Below are 27,107 nucleotides of genomic sequence, written 5' to 3'. Positions count from 1 at the left end.
TTGCATCCGGCAAACGGGGTCTTCAGAAACTGCCCTTCAGCCGTGCCCTGAAAATAGCTGCCACTTGTCCTGGTTCTGATTTCAGACTCAGCTGCACCATGAGGACCTTAGTAGCCCTGCTTCCTCTGCTCCTCATACCTCACACTGAGGGAAGTGGACACTGGACATACCCAGGTAACGCTCACCCAACCCAAGCTTCTCTCTGCTCCTTCTCATGGGGCCCAGACAATGGGAGGTGCTTTCAGTCTGGACAACCCGTGGGCTAGCTTTGAGTCTTGGCTTTAGCATCAATTAGTCAATCAACCTGCATTTATTAAGTACCTGTTATTTGTCAGGTTCTGTGCTAAGCGCTGGGGCTACAAAGAAAGGCAAAACCATTCCCTGCCCTCAAGAACTCACTTTTTAAAGAGGGGGACAATATGAAAATGCCTAGGAACAGACAAGATATGTACAGAGTGGATGAAGGCAATGTGAAAAGGGAAGGCAGCTGAGCAGGACCTGGAAAGGCTTCCTGTAGAATGTGAGATTTGAACTGTCTTGAAAACTAAAGGGAGGTGGCACTATAGTGCACAGAGGGCAAAGCCTGGCATGAGGAAGACTCCTCTTCCCGAGTGGCCTCAGACACTTCCCAGCTGTGTGACCCTGGGAAAGTCACTTCACCCTATTTGCCTCAGTTTCCTCATCTGTAAATGAGCTGGCAAAGGAAATGGCAAACCACCCCAGTGTCTCTGCCAAGGAAACCCCCAATGGAGCCATAGAGAGTCAGACACGACTGAAACAACTGAGAGCAACAAAAGAAGTCCAGGGGCAGAGAATTGCAGGCATGAGGGACAGCAAAGGCAAGGAGAGAGGAGATAATCATGTACCAGGTACTACAAGTAACAATGCGGTGGAATTAGAGAGAGAGAGAGAGAGAGAGAGAGAGAGAAGAGAGAGAGAGAGAGAGAGAGAGAGAGAGAGAAGAGACAGAGAGACAGAGAGACAGAGAGAGACAGAGCGAGAGAGAGAGAGAGACAGACAGACAGACAGAGAGACAGAGAGACAGAGAGAGACAGAGCGAGAGAGAGAGAGAGACAGAGCGAGACAGAGGGAGGGAGAGAGAGACAGAGAGAGAAAGAGGGAGGAGAGAGAGAGAGAGAGAGAGAGAGAGAGAGAGAGAGAGAGAGAGACAGACAGACAGACAGACAGACAGACAGACAGAGACAGAGCAAGAGAGAGAGAGAGGGAGAGAGAGAGAGACAGAGCGAGAGAGAGAGAGAGACAGAGAGAGAGACAGAGATAGAGACAGAGAGAGACAGAGCGAGAGAGAGGGAGGGAGAGAGAGACAGAGAGAGAGAGAGAGAGAGAGAGAGAAAGAGAGAGAGAGAGAGAGACAGAGACAGAGAGAGACAGAGACAGAGACAGAGAGAGACAGAGCGAGAGAGAGGGAGGGAGAGAGAGAGAGAGAGAGAGAGAGAGAGAGAGAGAGAGAGAGAGAGAGAGAGAGAGAGACAGAGAGAGAGAGAGAGACAGAGACAGAGAGAGAGAGGAGAGAGACAGACAGAAACACAGAGATAGAGACAGAGACATAGAGAGACAGAGAAAGACAGAGAGAAAGACAGAGAGAGACAGAGAATGAAAGAGACAGAGATATAGAGAGACAGAGAAAGAGAGAAAGAGACAGAAAGAGACACACACACACAGAGACAGAGAGAGACAGACAGAGACAGAGATATAGAGACAAAGACAGAGAGAAAGAAAGAGATAGAGACATACAAACAGAGAGAGATCGAGAGACAGAGAGAGAGACAGAGAGAGAGTGTTAGCAGGAGTTAGATTATGCAGAGCATGCATATATATTCATTAAGTTTATCCTGGAAGTAACAGAGAGCTACTGGTTCTCACTGAGCAGGAGATGAGGTGTCCCCTCCACAGAAAGAAACCACAGGGGCAGCTAGGTGGCGCAGTGGATAGAGCACCAGCCCTGAAGTCAGGAGGACCTGAGTTCAAATCCTCCCTCAGACCAAGCACTTGACACTTACTAGCTCTGTGACCCTGGGCAAGTCACTTAACCCCCATTGCCTAAAAAAACAACAAAAAATAGAAAGAAACCCCGGGTGGCTCGTTAGTTCATGCAGCTTCCCCATGCAGACCTCGGTCGTTTCCAGGCCTGGCCATAGACTGTTCTTCGGTGTCTGGTTGAATGTGAGTTTCGCAAGGGCCCAGACTTTTGCTTTTTGTCTGTGCCTCCTCTCCAGTGCCCAGAACAGTGCCTGGTATATAGTAGGTGCTTAATAAATGAATGAAAAGCATTTATTAACAATTTATTATGTGGGAAGTGGTAGAGACATAGAGAAGCCAGCCAGCCAGTCGTCTTCAAGGACCTTGTCTTCCAACAGGGAGTGGTAACACATAGAGGGGAAAGGCAGCCAGGAGCAGGTGTCTGCTCCCCTCTTTTATGCTGCCCATGTTGTTGTTGAGTCATTTTTTAGTTGCGTCCGACTCTTCTTGATGCCATTTGGGGTTTTCTTGGCTAAGATACGAAAGTGGTTTTACAGTTCCTTCTCCAGTTCATTTCACAGATGAGGAAACTGAGGCAAACAGGGTGAAGTGACTTGCCCAGGGTCACATAGCTAGGAAGTGTCTGAGGCTGGATTGGAACTCAGGGAGTGTGTGGAGTTTGATACACCTTTAGGATATTGATATCCTCTTATGAGGAGGTCATCAGGGCCAGAATGAGGTCCTTCAGAGAACACCGGGCTTTGATTGTGGACCACTCTTCAGAAAGACAAAGAAGGTGCGTGTAGTGGGTGGAATGATGGAGCTGGAATGGGCAGACCTGGGTTTAAATCACACACAATGGGAAGGAAGCAAACAAACACTTATGCAGCACCTATCATGTGTCAGGCACTAAGTCCTTTCCGTTTGACTCTCATAACAATCTTGTGAAGTAGGTGCTATCTCCATTTTACAGTTGAGGAAACTGAGGCAGACAGCGGTTACAATGACTTGCCCAGGGTCACATAGGTAGTAAGTGTCTGTGGCTGAATTCCTGACTCTGGGCCCAGTGCTCAATTCACTGGGCCACCTCGATTGTTCTACATGCCAGTAGTTTTAATAAGGATGGGTGCAGCATGGGGCAGCTAGGTGGTGTAGTGGATGGAATGCTGGGCCTGGAATCAGAAAGACTCATCTTTCTGAGTTCAAATCTGGCCCCTTGACACTTACTAGCTGTGTGACCCTGAGTAAGTCCCTTCACCCTGTGTGCCTCAGTTTCCTCATCTGTAAAATGAGCTGGAGAAGGAAATGGCCAACCACTCCAGGATCTCTGCCAAGAAAACCCCAAATGGGGTCACGAAGAGTTGGATATGACTGAAAAACAATTCGACAACAACAATAATACAAGGGATAGCATGACGCCTTCCCTTGGTACCTTCCTAACCTGGGCCAAACCCCTATTACAGCTTCGGTTCTGATGTTTTCTTCTTTCCCACCTAACAGACAATGAATGGTCTGAGCAGTATCCGACTTGTGCAGGAAAGAGTCAGTCCCCCATCAACATCGAGACAGAGAACGTATTGGAGAACAGGACTCTGGGGACCCTAGAACTGACTGGCTATGGTCTTCAGGATGGAGAGTTCCTGCTGATTAACAATGGCCACTCAAGTAAGAGGGAATGGAAGCATGGTGGGGCAATGGCGCCCAGGGAGACTGAGGAGTATACCAAAGCGCTAGACAGATCTTCTAGACCGGGGGTGGGGAATACATGGCTTCGAGGCCTCCTGTGGCCCTCTAGGTCCTCAAGTGTGGCCCTTTGACATCAGTCCACACTTGAGGACCTAGAGGGCCACACGTGGCCTCGAGGCTGCAGGTTCCACACCCCCTGGCCGAGGAGATGAAGTATTAGTACAATTTTAGAATATGGAACTTACGTTTATGTTTTTGTCTCTGTCCTGCCCTTGTCCCCACAAGTGCTTTGGGGTACTTCTCCCTCAGCAGCTGTAGATTTAGACATATGGTACATGATTGCAGAAGTTTATTAGAGAACAAAAAAAAAATGAAAAGGGAAATAGGGGGGGAAACCCCCCACCTCCAGTCTCTCCCTGTCACACCTGATACTCATAAAAGAACAGCTAAGAGGTGTTCCCTCACTTTTCTTTGGAATAAAATAATGTGAGTGAGAACCCGTGGGGCCAGGGCAGCCCACGCCCCTGGTACTCAGGGCCCCGATACCTTTGCTTTCCTTGTTGTGTCCTCACACTGCTTCCCTCTTGGGCACTGCTCTTCTGCTGGGCAGGCGATTCCTTTGTTCTTCTCCTCTCTCTAGCTGAAGTCCCAAGTGTTGGAGATAACTCTCTCTCGAAAACATAGTTAGGATAGAGCACTGGTCCTGAAGTCCGGAGGACCTGAGTTCAAATCTGACCTCAGACCAAACACTTTACACTTACTAGCTGTGTGACCCTGGGTAAGTCACTTAACCCCAACTGCCTAAAAAAAAATTAAAAAAAGAAAAGAAAAGAAAAGAAAACATAGTTAGGTCTCTTCTCTGCTGCCAGAGATCTCACTTCTTGAGGCTGACTGTCTTTTTGTCTCTAACAGCTGGATATGGAGTCTCTTATTGGGAGGGTAGCTCTGACACTTGATCCTATGGACAATATGGTAGGGCAGGAGAGAAATAGCTACCTCTCCAATAGTACCCTCTGGTAGGTAAATTAAATGCTCAGGGGTCACGTTCTACAGAGCTGCTTCCTTTTTTACAGGCAGCCAGGTGATGTAGTGGATAGAGCACTTGGCCTTGAGCCAGGAAGACCTGAGTTCAAATTTAGTCCCAGGCATGTATTAGCTGCGTGACCCTGGGCAAGTCATTTTACTTCTATCTGCCTCAGTTTCCTCAACTATAAAATGAGGATAATAATAGCACCTACCTCCCAGGGTTGTTGTGAGAATCAAATAAGATAATATCGGTAAAGTATTTAGCACAAGACCTCGCACATGATAGACAACAAATGCTTATTTTTAAGCTTTTGTCTTGACTGTCTCAGAGATGTTAAGTTTTTAAGGGACACCAGCGTATGGTCAATCTTTTGCCAGCCAATGGCAAGTTGTTTCTCTGAAATTCACTTGGGAGAACATATTTACATTTTGTGGAGGGGCTTAGATTTATCTTTGCACTTTACTTGATACATGAACGAATACCTTATTTCTCTCTTACTTTCTGTGATTACATCAACAAGGTTGGGGCATGGGGGAATCAATTCTCTCTGCTACATCTATATTATTTCATTCAATCCTCACAATAATCCTGGTGCAATGGCTGCTACAATCCTCATTTTATAGATTAGGAAACTGAGGCATAGAGTGGTAAAATGAATTGTCCAGGGTCTCACAGCTAATGTGTATCAGAAGCAAGGTCCAAACCCAGTCCTTAAGCCATTTCACTCTTGTTGCCTTCTTATTATACCGTCTCCTCCTCAGCTCACATTTTAACTCCATCTTTGACATTTCATTCCAACTCCATCCTTGACATTTCATTCCAATTCATCTTCTGATCTCACTGGTTTCTGGTTGTCAGTAGGAAATGCCGTTAACAGAATATATGTTGACATTAATGACATCTTATATTTGTACAGCTACTGTGTCTGAGGAGCTTAGAATACTTTAAAAAGAGATCTGATATTTTTCTAGAGTCACAAAGAACGAAATTCTCATGTCTTGCCTGGGTAAAGATCAAACAGAGAAAACAATATCTCAGATACTCCTTCTTGGATCCACTTAAGAGCTAAGTTATTCTATAGGGAGACAGAATGGTCCAATGGAAAGAGCCTTTGCCTTAGACAAGAGAAGCATGGGTTTGAATGTCACCTCTGACACTCACTAGTTAAGTGACCCTGGGCAAGTCTCAGTTTCTTCATCTGTAAAATGATTATAGCATCTACCTTTTAGAGCTATTGGATGAAGATCAAATAAGATGATGGATGGAAAATACTTCTCAAACCTTAAGTTTCACCTTTGGTGGGCACGGTGATGGAAAATGTAGACTCCCATGGCTTTTAACTTTCCCATGCCTTGACTCATGTTATGGACTTGGCCAAAGGTGCTAATAAAATGGAAATCCTAACTGTAGAAATACAACCAATTCTCAGGTGCCTGTGAGTTAAAGGGGATAAGAGTAACTAAGAAACTCAAACCCACCAACAACTACACACTTCTGGGCATTTTTTTCCCTAGAAATCCATTAGAAATTAGAATTTCACTTTCTCTTCTTCCCCTTATCTTCCCAGTGGTGAAATGGGCAAAGAGCAGGTGGTTAAGACAAAGAGGACATAAAATACACATGGATCAATAGTAATTGTGGATGGACCCAGTGCAGGGAGTGAGTTAGGGCCATGTTTCCATTTCCTTTCCATTGAGGGCTCTGCCCCTGAAATCAAGCACACATTTCAGACTAGGTTCAGTCCTGGGGGAGTCTGGCCTCTCACACTCACCAGTTCTGGCCTGAGAGCTCCCAAAGATGCTGTTACTGCTATCATTGCCATCTCTAAGGCCCACTGATGCTGTTCCTGCTGCATTTGCTTCCAGTCAGCCCCCACTCCAATGTTGCAGACCTTTCCTGCCAACCTCTGAAAATATCTCACCCTGACCTGTTGGCTCCGCCACTCCAGAATTCAATTTGAGGCATTATTTTAAAGCTGTTTGGAGGGGAATGTTGAGAGAGTTGGCTGAGTTGCTGTCCCTCCTCTGCCATCCTGGCTCCACCTCCTGTCTAGATCATGCTCAGGAGTATTTTGTACAGACTAGAGGGTAGGCATTTAGGCGAATGCTTATTACATATTTTTGTGGTCACCTTTTTGTTTTGTAACAATAAGGTCCGGGATTGTTTTTAAGTCTTTGATATCCTCTCCTGTCGGACATCTCGAGCAACGATCCTTCCATGCTCTTAAAATTGTGTCACCTCTAGCACAGACTTCCTTCACGCCTGTTTTCATCTGTTTTCTGTATTGCCATTTCTACCTCCTCATTGGTGACTATGATATTAGTCCATACATGATCCCTCTACTCTGATGGAGAAAAAAGTTATAGAGACTTTTACAAATCTTTTCTATTTTTATGGTATCTTCCCTCCCCCCCCCCCATTTCATCCTTTAATGCCTTCAGGATGCTCTGGCTTAAGTCAGGCCTCTCAGTAAATCTTCTGCAAACTTGTTTCTCCCTTTACTGCTGCTTGCTATTTTATGAGGCAGTAAGGCTCATGATTTCCCACTGTCTTCTTCTCAAAGATTGTACAAACGAGTTTATCTCCTTTATCAGTGCTGCTCTTCATTGCCATATCCTTCCACTTGGCAAGGAGATCAAGGGTTTGTAGAGTAAGGTAATGTCTACAATGCTTGATTTTTTTTGTGGCAATTGATTTACATCAGTTAAAATTCTTTGGGAAATGGTCTGTGTCATATCTGCTTTTTAATCCTTTCCCATTTTTTTTTGTTTTCAACGGCTCATTTATTTATTATTATTATTTTTTAGCTAGGCAATGGGGTTAAGTGACTTGCCCAGGGTCACACAGCAAGTAGGTGTTATATGTCTGAGGCCGGATTTGAACTCAGGTCCTCCTGAATCCAGGGCCGGTGCTCTATTCACTGTGCCACCTCACTGCCCCCAGCAGCTCATTTAAATAGGCCAGCTTGAATCATATTCTTGTTGGACCTTTTGCAAATTCAAATGTGCATTGCAATTTTAAGATGACCAAGTGTTCCTATGAAATGTTGCCTTTGCGCACATGATACGCTAACTCCAGCTACTCATTTACTTACCACAAGGACACCCAGTGAGTCCTCCTTGCATTTATTTTTAGCTTTCTTTTCTTCCGGTTTCATTGATTACAATAACGGTAATATTATTACTAACAATAATAACTGAAGTTGATATATTATATCATCGATAAAGATCAATCATCTTTATAGATTAGATTGCAAGCTCTATAAGGGCAGGGATTGTCTTTTGCCTCTTTTTGTATCCCTGGTGCTTAGCACAATGCCTGGCACATAGTAGGTGCTTAATAAATGTTTCTTGAGTCAATCAAGTGAATGAATGAAAACTTCAATTTGCAAAGTACTTTCCTCATATTATCACAACAAAGCTTCGTAATGCTTCACAATAACCTTGTAAGGTAGGTACTATGGGTATTATTATCCCCATTTTGTAGATAAGGACACGGAGGCTTCAAGGATTTAACTTCCATGATCAAGAATTATGAAATTCCTTTATTTGATTATAGCCTTTTTCTTGTGCTTTGTCAGAGTTTCCTTCCTCCTTGTCAAGATCAGCCTACATGTATATTTCATGTAATTTTCTTTCATTTCCATTGTGGGGGAAGATTGCCCCCACAATTGTTCCCTCTTTTTTTAATCTTCAGTCTCTGTTTCTGCTGGCTCCTTCTCTGCTGCCTGCAAACATGACCAAGTCTCTCCTATCCCTATATAAAAAAGATCAACAAACCCCTCATTTGACCATACCATCCCCTTAAGCTATAATCCTGTACCTTTTCTTCCTTTTACAGCCAAACTACTAGAAAAACCTGCCTACTCTCTTTCCCTCTACTTCTCCTCCCACCACTCAGTCCTTGGCAATATGCTTTCCAATCTCATTGCTTAATTGAATCTACTCGCTCCATCTGTTGCATCGTGCTGCTGACTCATCTTACAGGTCTTCTTCTTTGGCAAATCTGATGGCCTTTTGTCAGCACTCATCCTTCTTGACCCACTTCTTGAGCTTGCCTTGACCTGGGCTTCTTGACCTTGTATACTGCAAAGTACTCACCACTGTTGACCACTTTCTCTTCCTTGGTATTTACTCTTCTCTAGGGTTTGTGATTCTATTCTTTTTTGATTCTCCTTTTCAGTGTCCCTTCCTGGACTACCATCTATAGTGCACCCCCTAATTGTAGGGGTGTCCTAAGACTCTAGCCTGGGCCCACTACTCTTTCAACATTCTCTTTCTTGGGCCCCTAATCAACTCCCATGGATTTAATCATCACCTCTACGCAGATGACTTCCACTAGAGCCCTCAGCTCTAGTCTCAATTTCATGTTTTTTAGACACCTTGAACTCAGCATGTCTCAAACATAATAGATTTTCCCTCAAACTACTTTGAGACACCTCTATTTTTATCAAGGGTACCACTATCCTTTCACTCCTCCAGGCTCTCAACCTTGGGGTCCTCTTTGACTCCCCATTCTCTTGCTCTGCCTCTCCCTACTATTGTTATCTCTCTTTCTCTCTGTCTTCTCTCTCCCTGTGCTCCCCTGACCAGTAGAACCCTTTGCCTCTATATCCACTGTGAGTTTCTTGACATCTTTTTAAGCTTCCTTGTACCTACACCAAGAGAGATAGGTGATGCTGCCATGTTGGGGGAGCTTAGGCATTCTCCTTGATAAGGGGGGCTCTCTCTTGGATCCAATCATTGTGGGAACATGGAGAAAACAAATGTACCTGCTCCTGTACAGACATTTTTGTTCAATAGCTGGAAGTCAATCTCTGCATATTTCTTTTTCAATTTTGCTTTTGGTCTTTTGTTGTTCAGTCATTTCAGTTTCGTCTCACTCTTTGTGACCCCATTTGTGACCCTGTTTTCTCAGCAAAGATACTGCTGTTTCCTTCTCTAGCTCATTTTACAAATGAGGAAATCAAGCAAACAAAGTTAAGTGTCTTGTCCAGGGTCACATAGCTAGTAGACTCTTTTTTCTTTTTTTTTTTTGAGAGAGGCAATGGTATGTGTGTGTGTGTGTGTGTGTGTGTGTGTGTGTGTGTGTGTGTGTGTGTGTGTGTAAGTGACTTTCCCAGAGGCACCCAGCTACTAAGTGTCTGAGACCAGATTTGAAGTCAGGTTCCCTTGACTCCAGGGCTGGTACTCTACCCACTATTCCACCTAGCTGCCTCACAGCTAGTTGACTTTTAAAGATCCAGATGATGGCATAACAAAAACCAAAATGATGTCTTAGGGAAGTACTTTCACTGTTTTTTTTCCCCCCAGGCTATGAAAGTTAGGGAGTATGCTAGAAGGACTTTTCTCGATTTTCTCACTCACAATATTATAAAATTATACACACTCAGTTAAGCTCACTGTGAACCTTATGGAGCATAACATTTGGAACTCAAAAAACTATTCTGCTAGCTCCCTATCATTCCTCTGATATTTGGCCTAAGGGCCAGGTAGGATTTCTCAATGCCATCTTTGAGGTCAATTTCAGTAACTCTGACTAATGGACCATGGACTCTAGCCCATTCTGAAACTTGTTCTCAATCTATTTTCAGATACTTTTAAAGGTGAACATCAATGTTTTACTTTGTTTTTGCTATGTATATAGACTATCTGCTTTTGAATCACTTTTAAACAATCAAATCCTAATGGTTCTATTGACACAGTGCTACAAAAAAACCAAAAACCAAACTAAACCTATAAGAAGAGCTAACTCAGAATAATCTGAATGTGCCCAGAAAGGCAAAGGCCAGGAACAACCAAATATAGGTTTTTAGTTGTGTTAGAGAAAGAAGATGATCAAAGAAGGAAGACCTGAGTTCAAATCTCACCGTAGACATTTACTAGCTGTGTGACCTTGGGCAAGTCACTTAATCTTTGTCTCAGTTTCCTCATCTGCAAAATGGGGATAATTAAACGCCCCCTAAGCAGGGTTGTTATGAGGATCAAACGAGATAATATTTGGAAAGTGCTTTGCAAACCTTAAAGTACTATATACTAGCTATTATTATTATTTATAATTGTTATTTTTATAGAAAGCAAAAATAATGCTAATTTTTTTGCAAGGTCTAACCAGTTATGGACCTTGACCTAATGTGTCTCTTGGAGGCTGAGTTGGGACAAAGATTGCACATGAGCTTAAGAAATATTCTTTTTGAAGTGGCAAAGAACTGGAATCTTGAGGGAGGTGCTCATAAATTGGGGTATGGCCAATATGGAATATAAACATGATGGAATACTCTTGTGCTATAAGAAATGCTGGAGGGAAGAGTTTCAGAGAAATTTGGGGAGACTTTTTATGAATTAATTAATGGAGAATGAAGCGAACAGAACCAGAACAATTTATAAAATGACAACATTGTAATAACAATCAACTCTGAAAGACTTAGGAACTCTAATCAGTATGATGACCCACCAGAATTCCAGAGGATTCATAATGAAACATGCTACCTACCTCCTACACACACATACGCATACACAGATATACACCTACACATAAATGTGTATCTACATATGTATATAGGTGGATAGCATGTTTAATTTAATCATAAATAATATATATAATATACCTCATATACATATGTGTGTATACATATCTGTATCTTTCTATCTATCTATCTATCTATCTATCTATCTATCTATCTATCTATCTCTATCTATCTATCTATCTCTATCTATCCATCTATCCAGCTAGGTATCACAGCTAGGTGACGCCATACTGCTAGAGTGTTGGGTCTGGAGTCAGGAAGACTCCTCTTCCTGAGTTCAAATCTGACTTCAGATGTTTACTAGCTGTATGACTCTGGCCAAGTCACTATTTGCCTCAGTCTCCTTCTCTGTAAAATGAGTTGGAGAAAGAAATGGCAAACCACTCCAGTGCCTTTGCCAAGAAAACCCCAAATGGGGTCACAAAGAGTCAGGCATGACTGAAATGACTGAACAACAACATCTGTCTGTTTGTCTGTCTGTCTGTCTATCTATCTATCTATCTATCTATCTATCTATCTATCTATCTATCTATCTATCTATCCATCTATCTATCTATCTATCTATCTATCTATCCATCTATCTATCTATCTATCTATCGAATATCAAAGCTCTTAGAAGCCTTCCCAACACAATCAGGGGTGAAGCAAGGATAATCATCATCACCTCTATCATTCAATATTGTACTAGAAAGGTTAGTTATCGCAATAAGAAAAGAAAAAGAAATTGAAGGAATTAGAATAGGTGATGAGGAAATGAAACAAATTATCACATTTTGCAGATAATACAATGTTATACTTAAAGAATCCTAGAGAATCAACTGAAAAACTACTGGAAATGATAGAATATCAAAGTTGAATAGATCTCCAGGATGATGAGATTTCAGGTGATGAGCTTATTCTGGGGAAGGCATAATGTTTGAGGAGTAGAAACCAAACAGAGTAACTGCTTATAAGTGAAGGAAGATGGAAAAGTATGAGCCCTTTATAAAGCAAGGCCTTGGGAAGAGTTCCTTGCTTCCAAATACATAAATTAAATGTTCTCTTGATCTGACAAAAGAATTTTGTGTCTTATATTTCTTCAATAATTTATCAGAAGGAGAGATAAATATAATGACTTTTGAATCCAGGGATTTGGGGAATATGAGGGGAGTTGAAAGATTATCTAGTTTTGCCCCTGTTTTAACAGAAGAGAACATTTTGACCCAGAGAAAATAATAACTCACTTTTCTACGTCTTGAGAGGCAGCAAGTCTCAGTAGATAGAGGTCCAGCCTTGAATTGTGAAGGAGATTCAGGTTATGCTCCTGATATGTGCTAACCCTGTGACCATGGGCAAGTCACTTAATCTCTCAAGCCCCAAGGGAACTCTAACAAATTATGAGTTATAGATGGGATCTTTATCTGTAGAGAGAGTTTCCATACTGGAAGTTCTTTGCAGAGAGTAAGAAATTACTTGGTTTATCATCTGTTAGATGAGAGGTTGATGGCCTCTGAGGTCCCTTCCACTTCCAGGGCCACCTTTAATCTTATGGTGATAGGTCTAGACCAATTTTTACACCTCATAGCCCTAGTAAATCAATATCATAAACAGGTGTATGTTGGTAAAAGTTTGACAATTGGCTTTCCAGGAAAAAAAAGAGTATGAAAAACACACTTTTAAGTTTAATCTGCATTATGAAAATTTTCTCTATCACTTTCTTAAGACCAGACTGGGATTGGCAAACTTTCTGTAAAGAGCCAGATAATAAATATTTTAGGCTTTACAGGACAAGAGACACAATTGAAGATATTTTTGTAAGTACTGATATAGCAAGAGAGAAAACAAATTTCCACAAATTTTATTGATGAAATTAAAAATATAATAATAATAATAGATTTCCTTGGGGCAGGGGTGTAATAGAGTTCTACTAATGAGAAGGATGGATTTCTTTTTTGGGGGGAGGATAACATTTCAGTTAATTTGGATTCAAAATTAGTGTTCACATCAAAATTGATTGGAAATGTTCATCTGTCAATGTTGATCTGGAATGAGATTTTACATATTTCATCTTTGAAAATGTCTTCACAGAGATAGATGCTGCCAAATGCTAACCATCACTCCACAAGTATATGATTATAATTGAGCTGATAACCTAATAGTCTTAATCAAATTTATTTTCTCTGGACTGTAATCAAAAGCTAATTAACTCATCATTAGTAAATGGCTTCCCTTGCTTGGCTAATAAATAAGCCACGAGGAAACTTTGGTTGTAGCCTTATTTTCACTTTTTGCTTTTAATTTAATTTCAATTTTTAATTTTAACTTAACTTAAAATTTTAATTTCAAGAAATTTCCCAGTCATGAGATATTCCATATTAAATTTTCTAATTTTTCTGATCATTGCTTTCCTGTGAGTTGGGAATATTGTGATGTCTGGTAATGTCAATGCATGTCATACTTTTTTAGCAGTGCTATAGAATCATTGCATAATAAGCACAATGCTTTGTCATCTAATGAGATAACGAAATAATCCACACTCCACTGTGTCTTAAAAGTGCTACATTCAAAATCCACTTTTCTCTTCTTTTCTTGTTTTGACATGATGGGTATGCACCAGTAACAGAGAGATGTTGCCATACAGTAATAAGTGTAGCAATTGAAACGTTGAGCTCTGAGTCAGAAAGATTGGTGATTTGTCGTGCAGGAGTGAGGGCTGCATACAGTCTCTGTCCCGACTACTTATCTTCTCCATTGTAGCAGGAAACCAGTCACTGACAATATGTAAACAAATGAGCTCAGCTGTATTCCAATAAAACTTTATTTATGGACACTGAAATTTGAATTCATATAATTTTCACATCATGAAATACTCTTCTTTTGATTTTTTTCCCTCAACCATTTGAAAATGTGAAAACCATTCTTAGCTCGCAGGTCATACAAATACAAGGTAGGGGCCAGATCTGGCCCATGGGCTCAGCTAGAGTTTTCTGACCCCTGTTCTAGACTATCAAAGAAATAATAAATCAACATCTGATTTGTAGTGTTTGCTAATTTCCAAGTTGTGAACGCTCACATTGAAAATTTAACAATGAGAACCAGCAGGAGCTGGCTCCAGCTTGTTCTTGAGTATAAATTTGTTTTGGTCCTGGATATAACATCTGTGAGTTTATTGGGAGGACTCCCCGTGTGGAAACTCCCTTCACTCATCTGTAACTTTCAGTCTTAGTGACTTTGTTAGGACACTGAGAGGTTGTGTCTTGTCCATGGTCACATATAGCTAGTATGTGTCAAAGACAGCAGCTGAACTAGTGTCTTTTTTACTCCAAAGCTGGTCCTATCTACTCATTATGCCATGTTGCCTCATAAACATTATCCCTGTTTTATTGTTGAAGAAACTGAGGCTAAGTGAAATGAATGGCTTACAGTCACACAAAGTTAGTGGAAGAGTTTGGACTAGAACCCAGACCTTCCTAACACATCTTTGCTTCCTTTATAATAATGTTCTCTCATCAATGAGTAAACTGGAATCTTATTAAGTATGACTCTAGAATAGAGTCAGCAAACTATGGCTCATGGGCCAAAATCATTCTACTGCCTGTTTTTGTATGGCCCATGAGCTAAGAATGATTTTTTATATTTTTTTAAATTGTGGAGGAAAACATTTATTGCCAGAGGCATATAATCCTATTGAGTTCCATACATTGTGCAATGTTAAATTAATTAAAAAAATTTTTTTTTACCATGGATGAATAGTATAGAATTGAATAGAACAGAATTCATTTTTAATCATTTATTAATAAATATTTATATTTAGTATCAATTCTGCTACAAGATGAACAATGGTGACGTGATGATTAAAAAGCTTCGAGAGACATAGTTTTTGGATAATTTAATCATTTTATTAAAAAGGCCAGCAGGTTGTTAATAAAAGGATGGTAATTTGTCCATCTCTCTTAGACCAAAGACAATCATGGCGGAAGGCTCATAGCTTATATACCCTTCCAATGAGGGGCTGATGTCACTCATCATCACGTCACCCCTGCACAGAGAAAATATCTCTATACCAGACCACTCCCAGCCTTGGGATGGGTCCTGAGTAGAACAAGCTTGAGTAGAACACAATGGGCTTCCCCACTTTAGCTTAAATTCCTTGTAAGGTTGGGTGGCATCTGACTAAGATCAGGAACATTAAAATAATCTCATTATTAGTAATGTAATTACTAACTAGCAATTAGTAAAATGGGACATTTAGAAGGGGAGAAACTCTGAATGTCCCCAAGATATTGATTATTAATAACAATTTCTCTGAGTGAAGTTTCAAGGAGTAAGAGTTTTTGAGATAAGCATACTCAGAGAATATGCTTTTCATTCAATTTTTATTAAATTTTCAGTTCCAGAGTCTCTCTCTCCCTGCCCCCCCCTTACCTATTGAGAAGGTAAGATGTACAAAACCCCATATAAATACAAATTAATGGAAGACGAATTTCTGCATTAGCCATGTTCTGAAAAAAAGATCAAGAAAAAGAAAAGAAGATTTAAAAAATATACTTCAATATGCTGTACTCTGAGTCCATTAGTTCTCTGTTTGGAGATAGATAATGTTTCATCATGAGTCCTTTGGAATGGGAGTGGGTCATTGCCTTGATCAGATTTCCTAAGTCTTTCACAGTTGATTGTCTTTATAATAGTGCTGTTACAGTGTAAATTGTCCTCCTGGTTATGCTGACTTCACTTTGCATAAGTTCATACAAGTCTTCTCAGGTTTTTCTGAAACCAACCCCTTTATCATTTCTTATACTGGTATTTCATTACTGGTTTCTAAACTTTTAAATAAAATTTTATTATATGTAAAAACATAAATAAAAAAAAACCCAACCCTTTACTCATGAGCTGTACACAGTTAGACCCAACGGATTTAGCCCTTGAGTAGGTCATAGTTTGTCAACCCCTATTGTACAAGGTTTTATATACTATCAGTCTGGACTAGGGTGGCATCCTAGACTCTGCCTTGTAAACAATTCCAAACCACTTACCATTCTCATGAAGTACAGGGAATAAAATGATCACTGGAGTTGTAACTAGATTTTTTTTTCCTTTTCCTACCTCGGACAAGTTCTGAGAATTGGCCCGGGAGGTGATGGTGGGGCAGAGTGGGTCAGTAAGTAGACTCATTGCCAAATTCTCTTAATTGACTATGATTGTATTCCACAGATAGGGAAACTTTCATTCCTGAGTGATTTGTGAGAGCCTTCTCATCTGCTCTGAACTATTGACTTGTGGGCAAATAGGTGGGTGGGTGGCAGTTGTCAAGGCTACTGAGCCTGTGATGATTGGTTGGACTGGGTCCCAACCCAACAACTCTTTGGGTGCTGTCTGTTTTCTTCCAGTCCAGCTCAGTCTGCCATCCAGCATGCATATCATTAGAGGGCTACCCCAGGTCTACACAGCTGCCCAGCTGCACTTTCACTGGGGTGGAAAGACTGCAGAATCCCACGGTTCGGAGCACCTCATCAATGGAGTTCAGTTTGACAGTGAGGTATACAACTGGAATTTAACTGATAAATATTCCTTCTCATTAGAATAGAGTCTGATGATGGGGTAAACATTGGAAATTTGGTAGTCAAGCAAGTTAAAGCAAAGCAGGTGTTTTAACTAATATGCTTATATTCCAATTACTTTTCTTCCTTCCTTTTTTTGGGGGGGGTAGGGGAGGAGACACGGCTAATGCAGAAATTATTTTGCCTGACTATACATATTTCTAAGGGGTTTCATCTTTATATTACCTTAATGGGTAGAGAATGTGAAAGAAGAATAGCATTTGGAAATGAAAAGAAATTAAAACAGAATTTAGAAAAGAAAGAATATAGGAAGAAAGGGTGATGAATTCCAGAGCACCTAGAAGGGAGTAAAGTGTAAGAAGACTGGAAAGGTAGGAGGAAGAGGATAATAATAGCCAGCATTGCCATAACATTTAAAAAAAATTTAAATTTTTATTTAATTTTTTTATTGCCATGACATTTTAAAGTCTGCAAGGTGCTTTATATGTCTTATCTCTTTTGAGCCTCCTAACAATTATGGGCAAGTAGGTGACACAGTGGATAGAGCTCTGGGCCTAGAGTCAAGAAAACTCATCTTCCTGAGTTCACATCTTAGACTTTTACTAGCTGTGTGGATCTCGGCAAGTCACTTAACTCTCTTTGCCTTGGTTTCCTCATCTGTAAAATGAGCTAAAGAAGGAATGGCAAACCACTACAGTGTCTTTGCCAAGAAAACCCCGAATGGGGTCACGAAGAGTCAGACGCGACTGAACAAAAAACACTAATCCTTCAAATTGCTCTCCAGAGGCATTGATTTCCCTAGGAAGCATCAGTTCTATGTGACTTTTCCCTGGTACATAGTTTTTAAAGGCACATAGACTGTAAAGGCACATGGGAGTTCTTAGCCTGGGATATGTGAATTAAAAAACATTATAGTTATATTTCAATATCGTTGGTTTCCTTTATAATCCTCCATAGTTTATTTTATACATTTAATGAAAACATTAGTCTGGGAAGGGCCCATAGGTATCTCCAGACTACCAAAGGGTCTCTGACACCCCAAATTTTTGGAACTTCTGCTTTAAATTGCCCATTAGTATAATTTTCCCACTGTTCTTTGGTTGTCTGAGACAGTGGTTTTCAAAGCAGGGGGTGTAGCCATTGGACACTCCAGGGGCCAATAGCTTGACCTTAAGTTGTGTGATCAACTAATTAGATGGTTGCTCAAGGCAGGAGGGATAGCTTTCACAAAGTCTGATTCCTGGAGGTTGTTTTTTACTTTGTCCTTTTTTATTTTTGGACCTACACTGCCGAACATATTTTTGAATGTGTTGAACTGAATCAGCATCTTATCTGGGGGGAGGAGGCAGGGAACATTAGGAAAGGGCTTCCATGGGATCTCCCGAATGACTGTTGCATCAGATTCTTGCAGGGGACCCTGGGGCTCAGAGGAGAGAAACCTTGCTTCAGGCTTCTGTGGTTTTGCCTTTAGAGGAACATCCAGATATCATCTTGACCTTTGCTCTGGCCCCACAGATGCACATTGTACACTACAATTCTGAGAAATATGGCAGCTTTGACGAAGCCCAGACCGAGCCAGAGGGTTTATCTGTGCTCACAGTCCTCATTCAGGTAAGCCGAAGCTCTTCATTTTTACCATGGCTGATTGGGCTCAGATGGCTGGCCTAGAACCTGGAAAGAACTCTTCCTCTTTTTTCCTGTTCATTCTGTTTGGGATAGCACTATCTTACAGTCCCCAGAAGCTCAGACCCAGCTGTGGGGTCATTTCTCTACCCAGTCCCTGCTCACCATCTCTAGCTCACCCCTTATTATCTATTTCAGGGAACTACAGGCTCCCCTGACATTTCGGGTCAGCTTTGACTTATGTTTGAAGGGCAGAAATTAGCAAAGCCTAGACACAGTGGTGATGATTCCAATATGATCTAAAGGCAAGGGTTGAGTATGAAAACTTTGTTAGAAAGATTGGCCATTTTCTCATGTTCCCAGTGTATAATAAAGGGGGCAAGTGGGATAAGCATTTGTTAAACTCCTACTATATGACACTTACAAATATTATCTCATTTCATTTTCATAACAACCTTGAGAGGCGGGTGCTGTTAATTGTCTCCATTTCACAGTGGAGAAAACTGAGGCAGATGGAGGCTAAGGGACTTTCCCATAGTCACACAACTGGGAAGTGTTTGAAGCTGAATTTGAACTCAAGTGTTTCCTGACTCTAGGTCCAGTGCTCTATTATGACACCACTTAGCTAACTCTAGTCCTGTGTATGATACATATGGGCCATGGAGGTGAAAGTGGGGGCTTCCCCAACACCTAACCAACACATTCAAAAAGTCCTGTGCAATGTGTATGCAATGTCCCTTGTGGACCTCCCACTTACAAAAAGAGCTAGGTTGGGGGAGTCTTCCTAGTCTTTCTACTTGAGTCCTGCTTGATCTTTATAATTTTGTTACATTTCCTTTTGACTTTTTGGAGTGTCATTGTTCTTTCCATTTACGTTGTTGCAGTTACTGCATATACAGTTTCCTTGGTTCTGCTTGCTTCATTCTTCTTCAGTTCATATGGATCTTTTCATGCTTCTCTGTGTTCATCACACATTGTTAACTCTTTAAAATTTTATTTATTTATTTATTGTCCACATCTCTGATTTCACTAGTGTAAGGAATTCCTTTTAAGGAAACTCTGCCCATCAGTTCAAATCAGCAACTGTTCTGAAACTGATGATGTAGTAGATAGAGGGGAGATCTGGAGCCTGGAAGATGAATTCAAGTTGTCTCTGGGGGTAGCTAGGAGGCGCAATGAACACAGCACTGGCCCTGGAGTCAGGAGGACCTGAGTTCAAATCTAGCCTCAGATACTTGCTAGCTATACGACCCTGGACAGGTCACTTAACCTTGATTGACTCAAAGAAAAAAAAAGTGTCTCTGACATATATTGGATGTTTGACCCTGGGCAGGTCCAGGCACTTAGATCTCTCTAAGACTTTAAGCCAGTGGTGTGCTGTTAAAGGTTTTAACCACCACCTCTTGGGGATAGGGTGAGGGCATGTGTGAAGGATGCATTTTTAAACTTAGCCTGCACTATCAACATTTTCTTCATCATTTTCTTAAGTCTAGGCAATCAACAAAACAATGAAGCACCGATATGGAGCATTTGCCAATTTCTGAGGGCATAAATGATCGCATTGAAAATTTCACAAGTCCCTTTTCCAAATTGGTTGGCGCTAACTCCACAAACTCTTTCTTTAAGTTACTCTTATTTAGAACTAGAAGAACTTTTCCTGGGAAGACTATGAAGGGCTCTAGGAGCATTGTCCCTGTTTAGCAATGAGCAAACTGAACCAGCTTGAGATTGATTTCTGCAGTCATTTGATGGTAAAGAAGAATAATATCTCCAAGAGAAAGTCTCCTCATCTTCTTTTCCACACTTCTTCCCAGAGAGGCCACCTAGAACGGTGCAAAGAGGGCTGGACATGGAGTCAGAACAGGTCGAAGCTTGAATCACTTTATAGCTGAGTGTCCATGGGCCAATTTCTTAACCTCTCTGAGCCTCAGTTTCCCCATCTGTGAAATGGAGATGATAAGACCCAGAGCACCTACTTCCCAAATGAGATGCTGGTGAAGTGATCCATTGTCAGCTATTATTATTATTATTCCCTCTTCTTCACCATTCTATACTGCCATTGTACTCCCTCCCTATTCTGCTTTTTTCCTACAGGCTAAGAAAGGTCAAGACAATATTTATTATGAGAAGATTTTTTCCCATTTGTCCGAGATCCAAAATGTAGGTAAGTCAACACAGCACCAGGGGGAGAGAAATTAGCCCACGGGACACATCAAAGTGAGAAGAGAAGAAGAAGGCAGACAGTTTGGAAATAAGGACCCATCGGGGGCACCCCCATTTTGGGGGCCAGGTTTCTCTTGCTGCACATTTACTCTTCATGTGGTACCCTTGGAAGGATTTGTCCATAAACTGTCCTTATGGTGAATGGCCATGCTTGGGGAGTTCTGGGGCATAAGTCCCAGGACCATGATAGAAACAAGTATTGTGTGGAGGAAAAAAATGGAAAATTTGGCATCAGTGGATTTGAATTATGTTTGAGAACTGATTTTCTTAAGAACTCAAAGCAGTTGACTATTCTTCCTGTGGGGGATAGGATGGGAAGATGACAGAAGGAGGGTGGTTTTAATGGTTCCTTGCAATGTCCCAGTGATAACGTTTGGATGGACCAGGAGCACTTTCCCATTTAACTTTACTGGAAGAGTAAAAAGCAGATCAGGGATAGAGTTTTTCCATAACACAGTAAGTCCAGTCAGAGCCACAATTCAGCCTCATGACCCCATCTGTGTCGTTTCCCCAACCCCAGGGCCGTATTGGCCAGCCACCTGTGCTTGCCGCAGATCTACTGAGTGTCTCAAACTCTCTCATTTCCTATCTCTCTGTCAGGGGAGAACGTAACTCTGAACTCCATTGACGTCGAGCACTTGTTGCCCCATGACTCCTCAAGATTCTTCCGATATTTTGGCTCATTGACCACTCCCCCATGCACTCAGAATGTCATATGGACTGTTTTGGTAAACCCTGCCACCATTTCTACAGCACAGGTAAACATTTGCCTCCCTGTTATTATCCTTAACAAGATTCCACTGATGGCTTTGGAGAGGATAAGGAATTAATTCAGCTGCTCCACCCTGTCCCCTGGTTCCTTGTGATGTTTGTTTCATTCAATTAACCAGAAAGCACTTATTGAGTTCCTACCGTGTGCCAAGCACCATGCTAAACACTGAGAGTACAAAGCAAGGCAAAAGCAGTCTCAGTTTAACAATGCTTGACAGAGTGCCTGGCAAATAATAAAGCCTTGTTGACTGCCCTCAAGGAGCTCACAGTCTAGTGGAGGACACAACATGTAAATGACTCTGTACAGACAAGACATATACAGAGAAGGGCTATGAAACCGGGCATATCCTTTGACCCAGCTATACCACTCCTAGGTCTGTATCCCAAAGAGACCAAAGAAAAAGGTAAAGGATCTATTTGCACAAAAATAGTTATAGCAGTTTTTTTTTTTGTGGTGGTAAAGAATTGGAAATTGAGAGGATGTCTATCAATTGGGGAATGGCTGAACAAGTTGTGGTATATGATTGTGATGGAATGCTATTGTGCTGGAAGAAATGAGGAGCAGGATGATTTCAGAAAAACCTGGGAAGACTTACATGAACTGATGAAGAGTGAAGTGACCAGAACCAGTAGAACATTGTACACAGTAATAGCAATACTGTACAGTGATCAACTGTGAATGACTTAGCTATTCCTTTTATTTTGTTTTATTCATTCATTTATCTATTTTTTATGACTTAGCTACTCTCAGCAATATAACGATACAAAAGAATTCCAAAAGACTTATGATGAAAAATGCTGTCTGACTCCAGAGAAGGAGCTGATGGAGGAGTCCGAATGCAAATTGAAACATAGTTTTTTGTTTTCTTTAATATTTTTTTAAATCTGCATTTTCTTTTGCAACATGGCTAATATGGAATGTTTTGCTTGACTGGACATATACAATCTATATCAAATCACTTGCCTTCTTAAGGAGAGGGGAGGGGAAGGAGAGAGGTATAGATCTAGTATGGTATTGCTGGCTCAAAAAGTATGCACAGTTTTATAGCCCCTTGGGTATAGTTCCAAACTGTTCTCCAGAACAGTTAGACTAATTCACAACTCCACCAACAGTGCATCAGTGTTGCTATTTTTCCACATCTCTTCCAGGACTTATTGTTTTCCTATTCTGTCCTGTTAGCTAATCTGATAGGTATGAGGTGGTACTTCAGAGCTGTTTCATTTGCTTGTTGATAGCTTTGATTTCTTCTGAAAACTGCCTGTTCATATCTTTTCACCATTAATCAATTGAGGAATGGCTCTTATTTCTATAAATTTAGATTGGGTTCCCTATATATTTAAGGAATGGGACTTTTATCAGAGAAACTTGCTGTAAATTTTTTTCTCTTAGTTTTCCTTCTAATTTTGGCTGTATTGATTTTGTTTGTGCAAACCCTTTCTGATTTAAGGCAATCAAAATTAACCATCTTACCTTCCATGATCCTCTCCCTCTCTTGTTTGGTCAGGAACGCTTCCTTTATCCATAGATCTAATAGTAATTTTTTTTCTATGCTCTCCTAATTTGCTTATGATATCACCCTTTATGTCTAAATCACGGTCCCATTTTGAGCTTATCTTGGCATATAGTATGAGATATTGGTCTATGTCTAGTTTTTGCCAGACTGCTTTCCAGTTTTCCCAGCAGTTTTTGTCAAATATTGAATTCTTGTCCCGAAAGGTTGGATCTTTGGGTTTATCAAAGACTAGGTTACTGTAGCTATTTACTTCTGCATACTGTGTATCTAATCTATTCCATTGAGTTAGCCACACTATTTCTTATCTAGTATCAGATTGTTCTGATGATTACCAGGATGTGATTTGTAGCTGCCTTCTTTCACTTTCCCCCTCATTGATTCCCTTGATATTCTTCACCTTTTGTTCCTGCAAATGAATTTTTGTTATTGTTTTTCCTAGCTCTATAAAATAATTCTTTGGTAGCCTGATTGGTATGGGACTGAATGAGTGAATTAATTCAGGTAGAATTGTTATTTTTATCGTGTTGCCTCAGCTTACCCATGAACAGCAGTTCATATTTCTCCGATTATTGAGATCTGTCTTTATTTGTATGAAGTGTTTTGTAATTGTGTTCATAGAGTTCCTCTGTGTGTCTTCCTAGATAGACTTTCAAGTATTTTATGCTACATGCGATTATTTTAAATGGAATTTCTCTATCTCTTCCTGATGGATTTTGTTGGTAACATGTAGAAATGCTGATGATTTATGGGGTTTTATTTTATATCCTACAACTTGGCCAAAGTTGTTAATTATTTCAACTAATTGTTAAGTTGATTCTCTAGGGTTCTAAGTATATCATCTGGTTTCTAAAACTCTTTCCTCTGTTAAGAATCATGGCTACACAGCTCAGCCTAGACCCTCAAAGCGAGTGGGTGGATGGGTAAAATTTCTAAAACTTTGCTCATGCAGTTAGAGGTTGTCTAGTGGTCTTTTGAAACCTAAAGCAAATATTAGCACCAGCAACGTGATTTGGGAAAGTCTGCCCTGCAGGCCAGAGATTTAAAGGTCTTTTTGAAAAAAATTCAAGACCATGGGAACTAGGCCAAGCTGGCTTAATGGGTGGTTGATTGGGAAGGTGGGTCAGGGGATTTCAAAGAGAGTAAAGAAATGGCCTATCTTCCTTGAAGAATGGTACCTACCTCCTGGCAGGGAGATGGTAGGATATAGGATGAGACACTGTTTTGGACATGACCCAATATGGGAATTTTTCTTGACTATGCTTATTTTTTATAAGGGTTTTCTTTTCTTTTTCCCACTGAGGGTGAGTGGGAGAGAAAAATAAATATTTGATCATTGGAAAAAATTAATTTACTAAACAAACAAACAAAGCAGAAATGACCTACATTAAAAGTATAAGGATTCACTTCGTCTAGGAGGCTAGCAATTGCATATCTGGCTCAGTAACAAGGTCCCACTTCCAGCCTGGCAGCTAGCTAAGCCCCCGAGCCTTCACGTCCCCTACATAACGAATGTCTCCTGTGTTACCTGCAGCTGGAGAAGCTTCAGAACTCCGTCTTGAATAGTAATAATCAGATACTTCAAAACAACTTCCGGGAGGTTAAGCCCCTCAACCAAAGGAGAGTGGAAGCCAATTTCTCACCTAAAGGAAAAGGTCAGTGAAAGCCAGAACCTCCGTGTCAGTCCTTGGCAATGGAGTTTTCTTTCTTGGAATTTATTGGTCATTAGGTACATTAGAGTGTTGGGCCATAGTGTATCAGACTGACAGTACAAGAGGCCTTATTCTCAGATCCTGGCAGTCCTTGACCCTCAGTTCAGACATAGTGAACAGGTGTCTAAGGAAATTAATATAAAATTCAAGGTGAAGGAGGGGCACTGGTATGCTATGTAATCAAGAGAATTGTCTTGAAATGGGGGTATATAGAAAGGTTTTAAGGCTTCCTATGACCTAATAATTAGAATAAATTAAAGTAAGCCCTATCAATTAATAAATTAAATAATAATAGCCATGTTATTAGGTTGTAGGAGGCACTGAAATAACTTGTAATTAATAAAAATTATTAAAAATAATAATCATGATCACAGCTAGCATTTGTCTTGTACTTCCAGATTTTCAAAATGCCTCACATATGTTATCTCATTTGATTATTGTAATAACCCTGTGGGGTAGGTGGTATTATCATCCCTATTTTACAGATGAAGAAACTGAGGTTGAGAAAGATTAAGTGATTTGCCCAGGGTCAAAAAGGTAGTATCTGAGGCAATATTTGATCTTATCTTCCTGTTTCCTTACATCAGTGGTCATTCAGTATTTATTAAGCTCCTTCAATTTGTCAGGCATTGTGCAAAGTGATGGGGATATAAAGAAAGGGGAAAGACAGTCCCTGCTCATAAGGATGTCACAGTTTAATGGGGGAGACGGGCTGGGGGGTGGGGGAGACAGCATGCAAACACGCATGTATTAAAAGGATGGACAAGGCAAAACGGAGATTTGTCGATGAGGGGAAACACTCACATTAAGGATAATTAGCAAATACTTCTTGTAGAAGTTTTTTAGCTGGGATTTTAAAATCTACAAACTTTTTTGGTTGTTCTCATCGCTAAAATTTTTTTGAGTGCATCCCCAATATAGAAATACTTTTTTGCAAGTTATATACATGTGCATGCTAATAATTATAAAATATAAAAATATTAGAGATAAAGAATAAGACACAGATGAAATAATCTTTTGTCCTAGAACTTTTAGGAAGTCACTGTTGTTTATTGAGTGGAATAGTGACATGGTCAGATCTCTGTTTAAGGAAATGACCTTGGCAGCTGAGTGGAGAAAGGGTCACAAAGAAGAGATGAGGCAGGGAGACGACATAGGATATTGCAATAGTCTGAGGGAAGAGGTGATGAGGTTGGAAGTAAGGCGGGAGCCCTGTGAGTGGTGATAAAGGGTGTGTGTGAGAGATATGAATGTAAAAAAAAGATGAGGTTGGCATTGGAGTGGATTTGTGGGGTGGATGAGGAGTTAAGGGTGATACCAAGGTTGTAAGCCAGGGTGCTTGAGATGATGGTGCTGCCCTAGGCAGTAATAGAGGAGTTTGGAGGGGGAGGATTTGGTGGAAAGGGGAAGATATCGTGTAATGAGATATGTGGTACAGATTACAAGCCATTTATACTTGCTCATTCTCTGCAACACACTTGGTCCTGCTGAAAAGGAAAAGAGTCACGGTTATGGTCACGGTTCCTGCCCAAGCCCCAGGTTCAAGGCTCTCAAGAGGCGTAGTGTCAACTGAAACGCAGAAGCCTGGAGATGAGCTGGGTGAATGGCGGGGTTGGAGGGAAGGGCAGGGTGTGGGTGTGCCTTGGGAGGGGAGGCGTTCCCAACAGTGTCAGTGGAAGTGACAGTCATGTGTCTGGGTTGAAATTAAGCTATAACTGCCCAAGGGACTGAAGGGGAAAGGTTGGGCTCAGGCACAGCTCAGGGAGAGGGAGGAGTTAGAGTGTGTATTTGGAGATAATGGGCGATTGGTGGAAGAGGTAGACAAGTCCTCCCCACTGCCCCTGCTATTGGGGGAAAAGTGGTTTGCAGCCATCTTCCCACTCTCCTTCTTACTGGTTGTTGATGAAGTAAAGCCTGATGTCCCCTTTAAAGTGCTTAGGATCATTTTCTGGGAGAGGAAAATTTCATCTCTGCCAAGAAAGGCCCTCAATGTGTTGAAAGTCCCTGATAAATGACTGCTTTTTTTTTTCTAGAATGTCTGAAGGTAACGGAGGTGGTGCTCTAAAGAAAAAAGCAACCTGAGATACTTCTCTGCAGTTCAAAAATGCACAAAAGAGGCAATCCTTATGAGAAATAAAAAGAAGCCTTGTAGATAACCATCATCAGGCTCCAGCTTACACCGGGAGCTAGAAGATGCCAGTTCACCATTTCCTTCACCAGAAAAACATTCCTTGCTCTGGATCCTTCCTTAGTTGCTCTCTTATCTATGCAAATCTCCTTCTTGGATTACTAACCTTGTGCATTTCCCAGATGCTCTTAGTGGAACTGCTGTTGCTGAAATGATCAGATGATGGAATTAAATTATACCTGGAGGGATTTAATACAGATAGAACTGATGATAGAAATGGAAATTGATTTTTTACTGTTAGTATCTGCTTTGATGGATATTAACTCTCAACCAATCTTTCCTTTTATGCATTGAGATGTAATAAAATCATTTGATGCTTTAAA

At 40.9% G+C, this 27,107-nt stretch overlaps 1 protein-coding gene across 1 annotated transcript; it reads left to right on the top strand.

The window, feature by feature from the left end:
- Positions 1-27,107, top strand: CA6 (carbonic anhydrase 6). The gene is made up of 8 exons (XM_078145693.1): positions 1-174; positions 3,481-3,645; positions 16,586-16,734; positions 18,272-18,367; positions 20,474-20,543; positions 21,203-21,360; positions 24,419-24,539; positions 26,092-27,107. Exons 1-8 carry the CDS (start codon positions 99-101, stop codon positions 26,157-26,159), a joined length of 903 nt encoding a protein of 300 aa, XP_078001819.1. The 5' UTR covers positions 1-98; the 3' UTR covers positions 26,160-27,107.

The sequence above is a fragment of the Phascolarctos cinereus genome, unplaced genomic scaffold (assembly GCF_003287225.1).
Source record: "Phascolarctos cinereus isolate Bilbo 61053 unplaced genomic scaffold, phaCin_HiC Scaffold_726;HRSCAF=1367, whole genome shotgun sequence".
NCBI classification, from domain to species: domain Eukaryota; kingdom Metazoa; phylum Chordata; class Mammalia; order Diprotodontia; family Phascolarctidae; genus Phascolarctos; species Phascolarctos cinereus.
The sequence above is the reverse complement of the archived record's forward strand: the minus strand, read 5'-3'. Positions and strand labels throughout refer to the sequence as shown.

Excerpts from the sequence above, each read along its gene's own strand:
- CA6 (XM_078145693.1), top strand. The coding sequence starts at position 99 with ATGAGGACCTTAGTAGCCCTGCTTCCTCTGCTCCTCATACCTCACACT. Across the intron at positions 175-3,480 it reads TGGACACTGGACATACCCAG|ACAATGAATGGTCTGAGCAG; the intron begins GTAACGCTCACC and ends CCCACCTAACAG. Across the intron at positions 20,544-21,202 it reads GTCCGAGATCCAAAATGTAG|GGGAGAACGTAACTCTGAAC; the intron begins GTAAGTCAACAC and ends TCTCTCTGTCAG.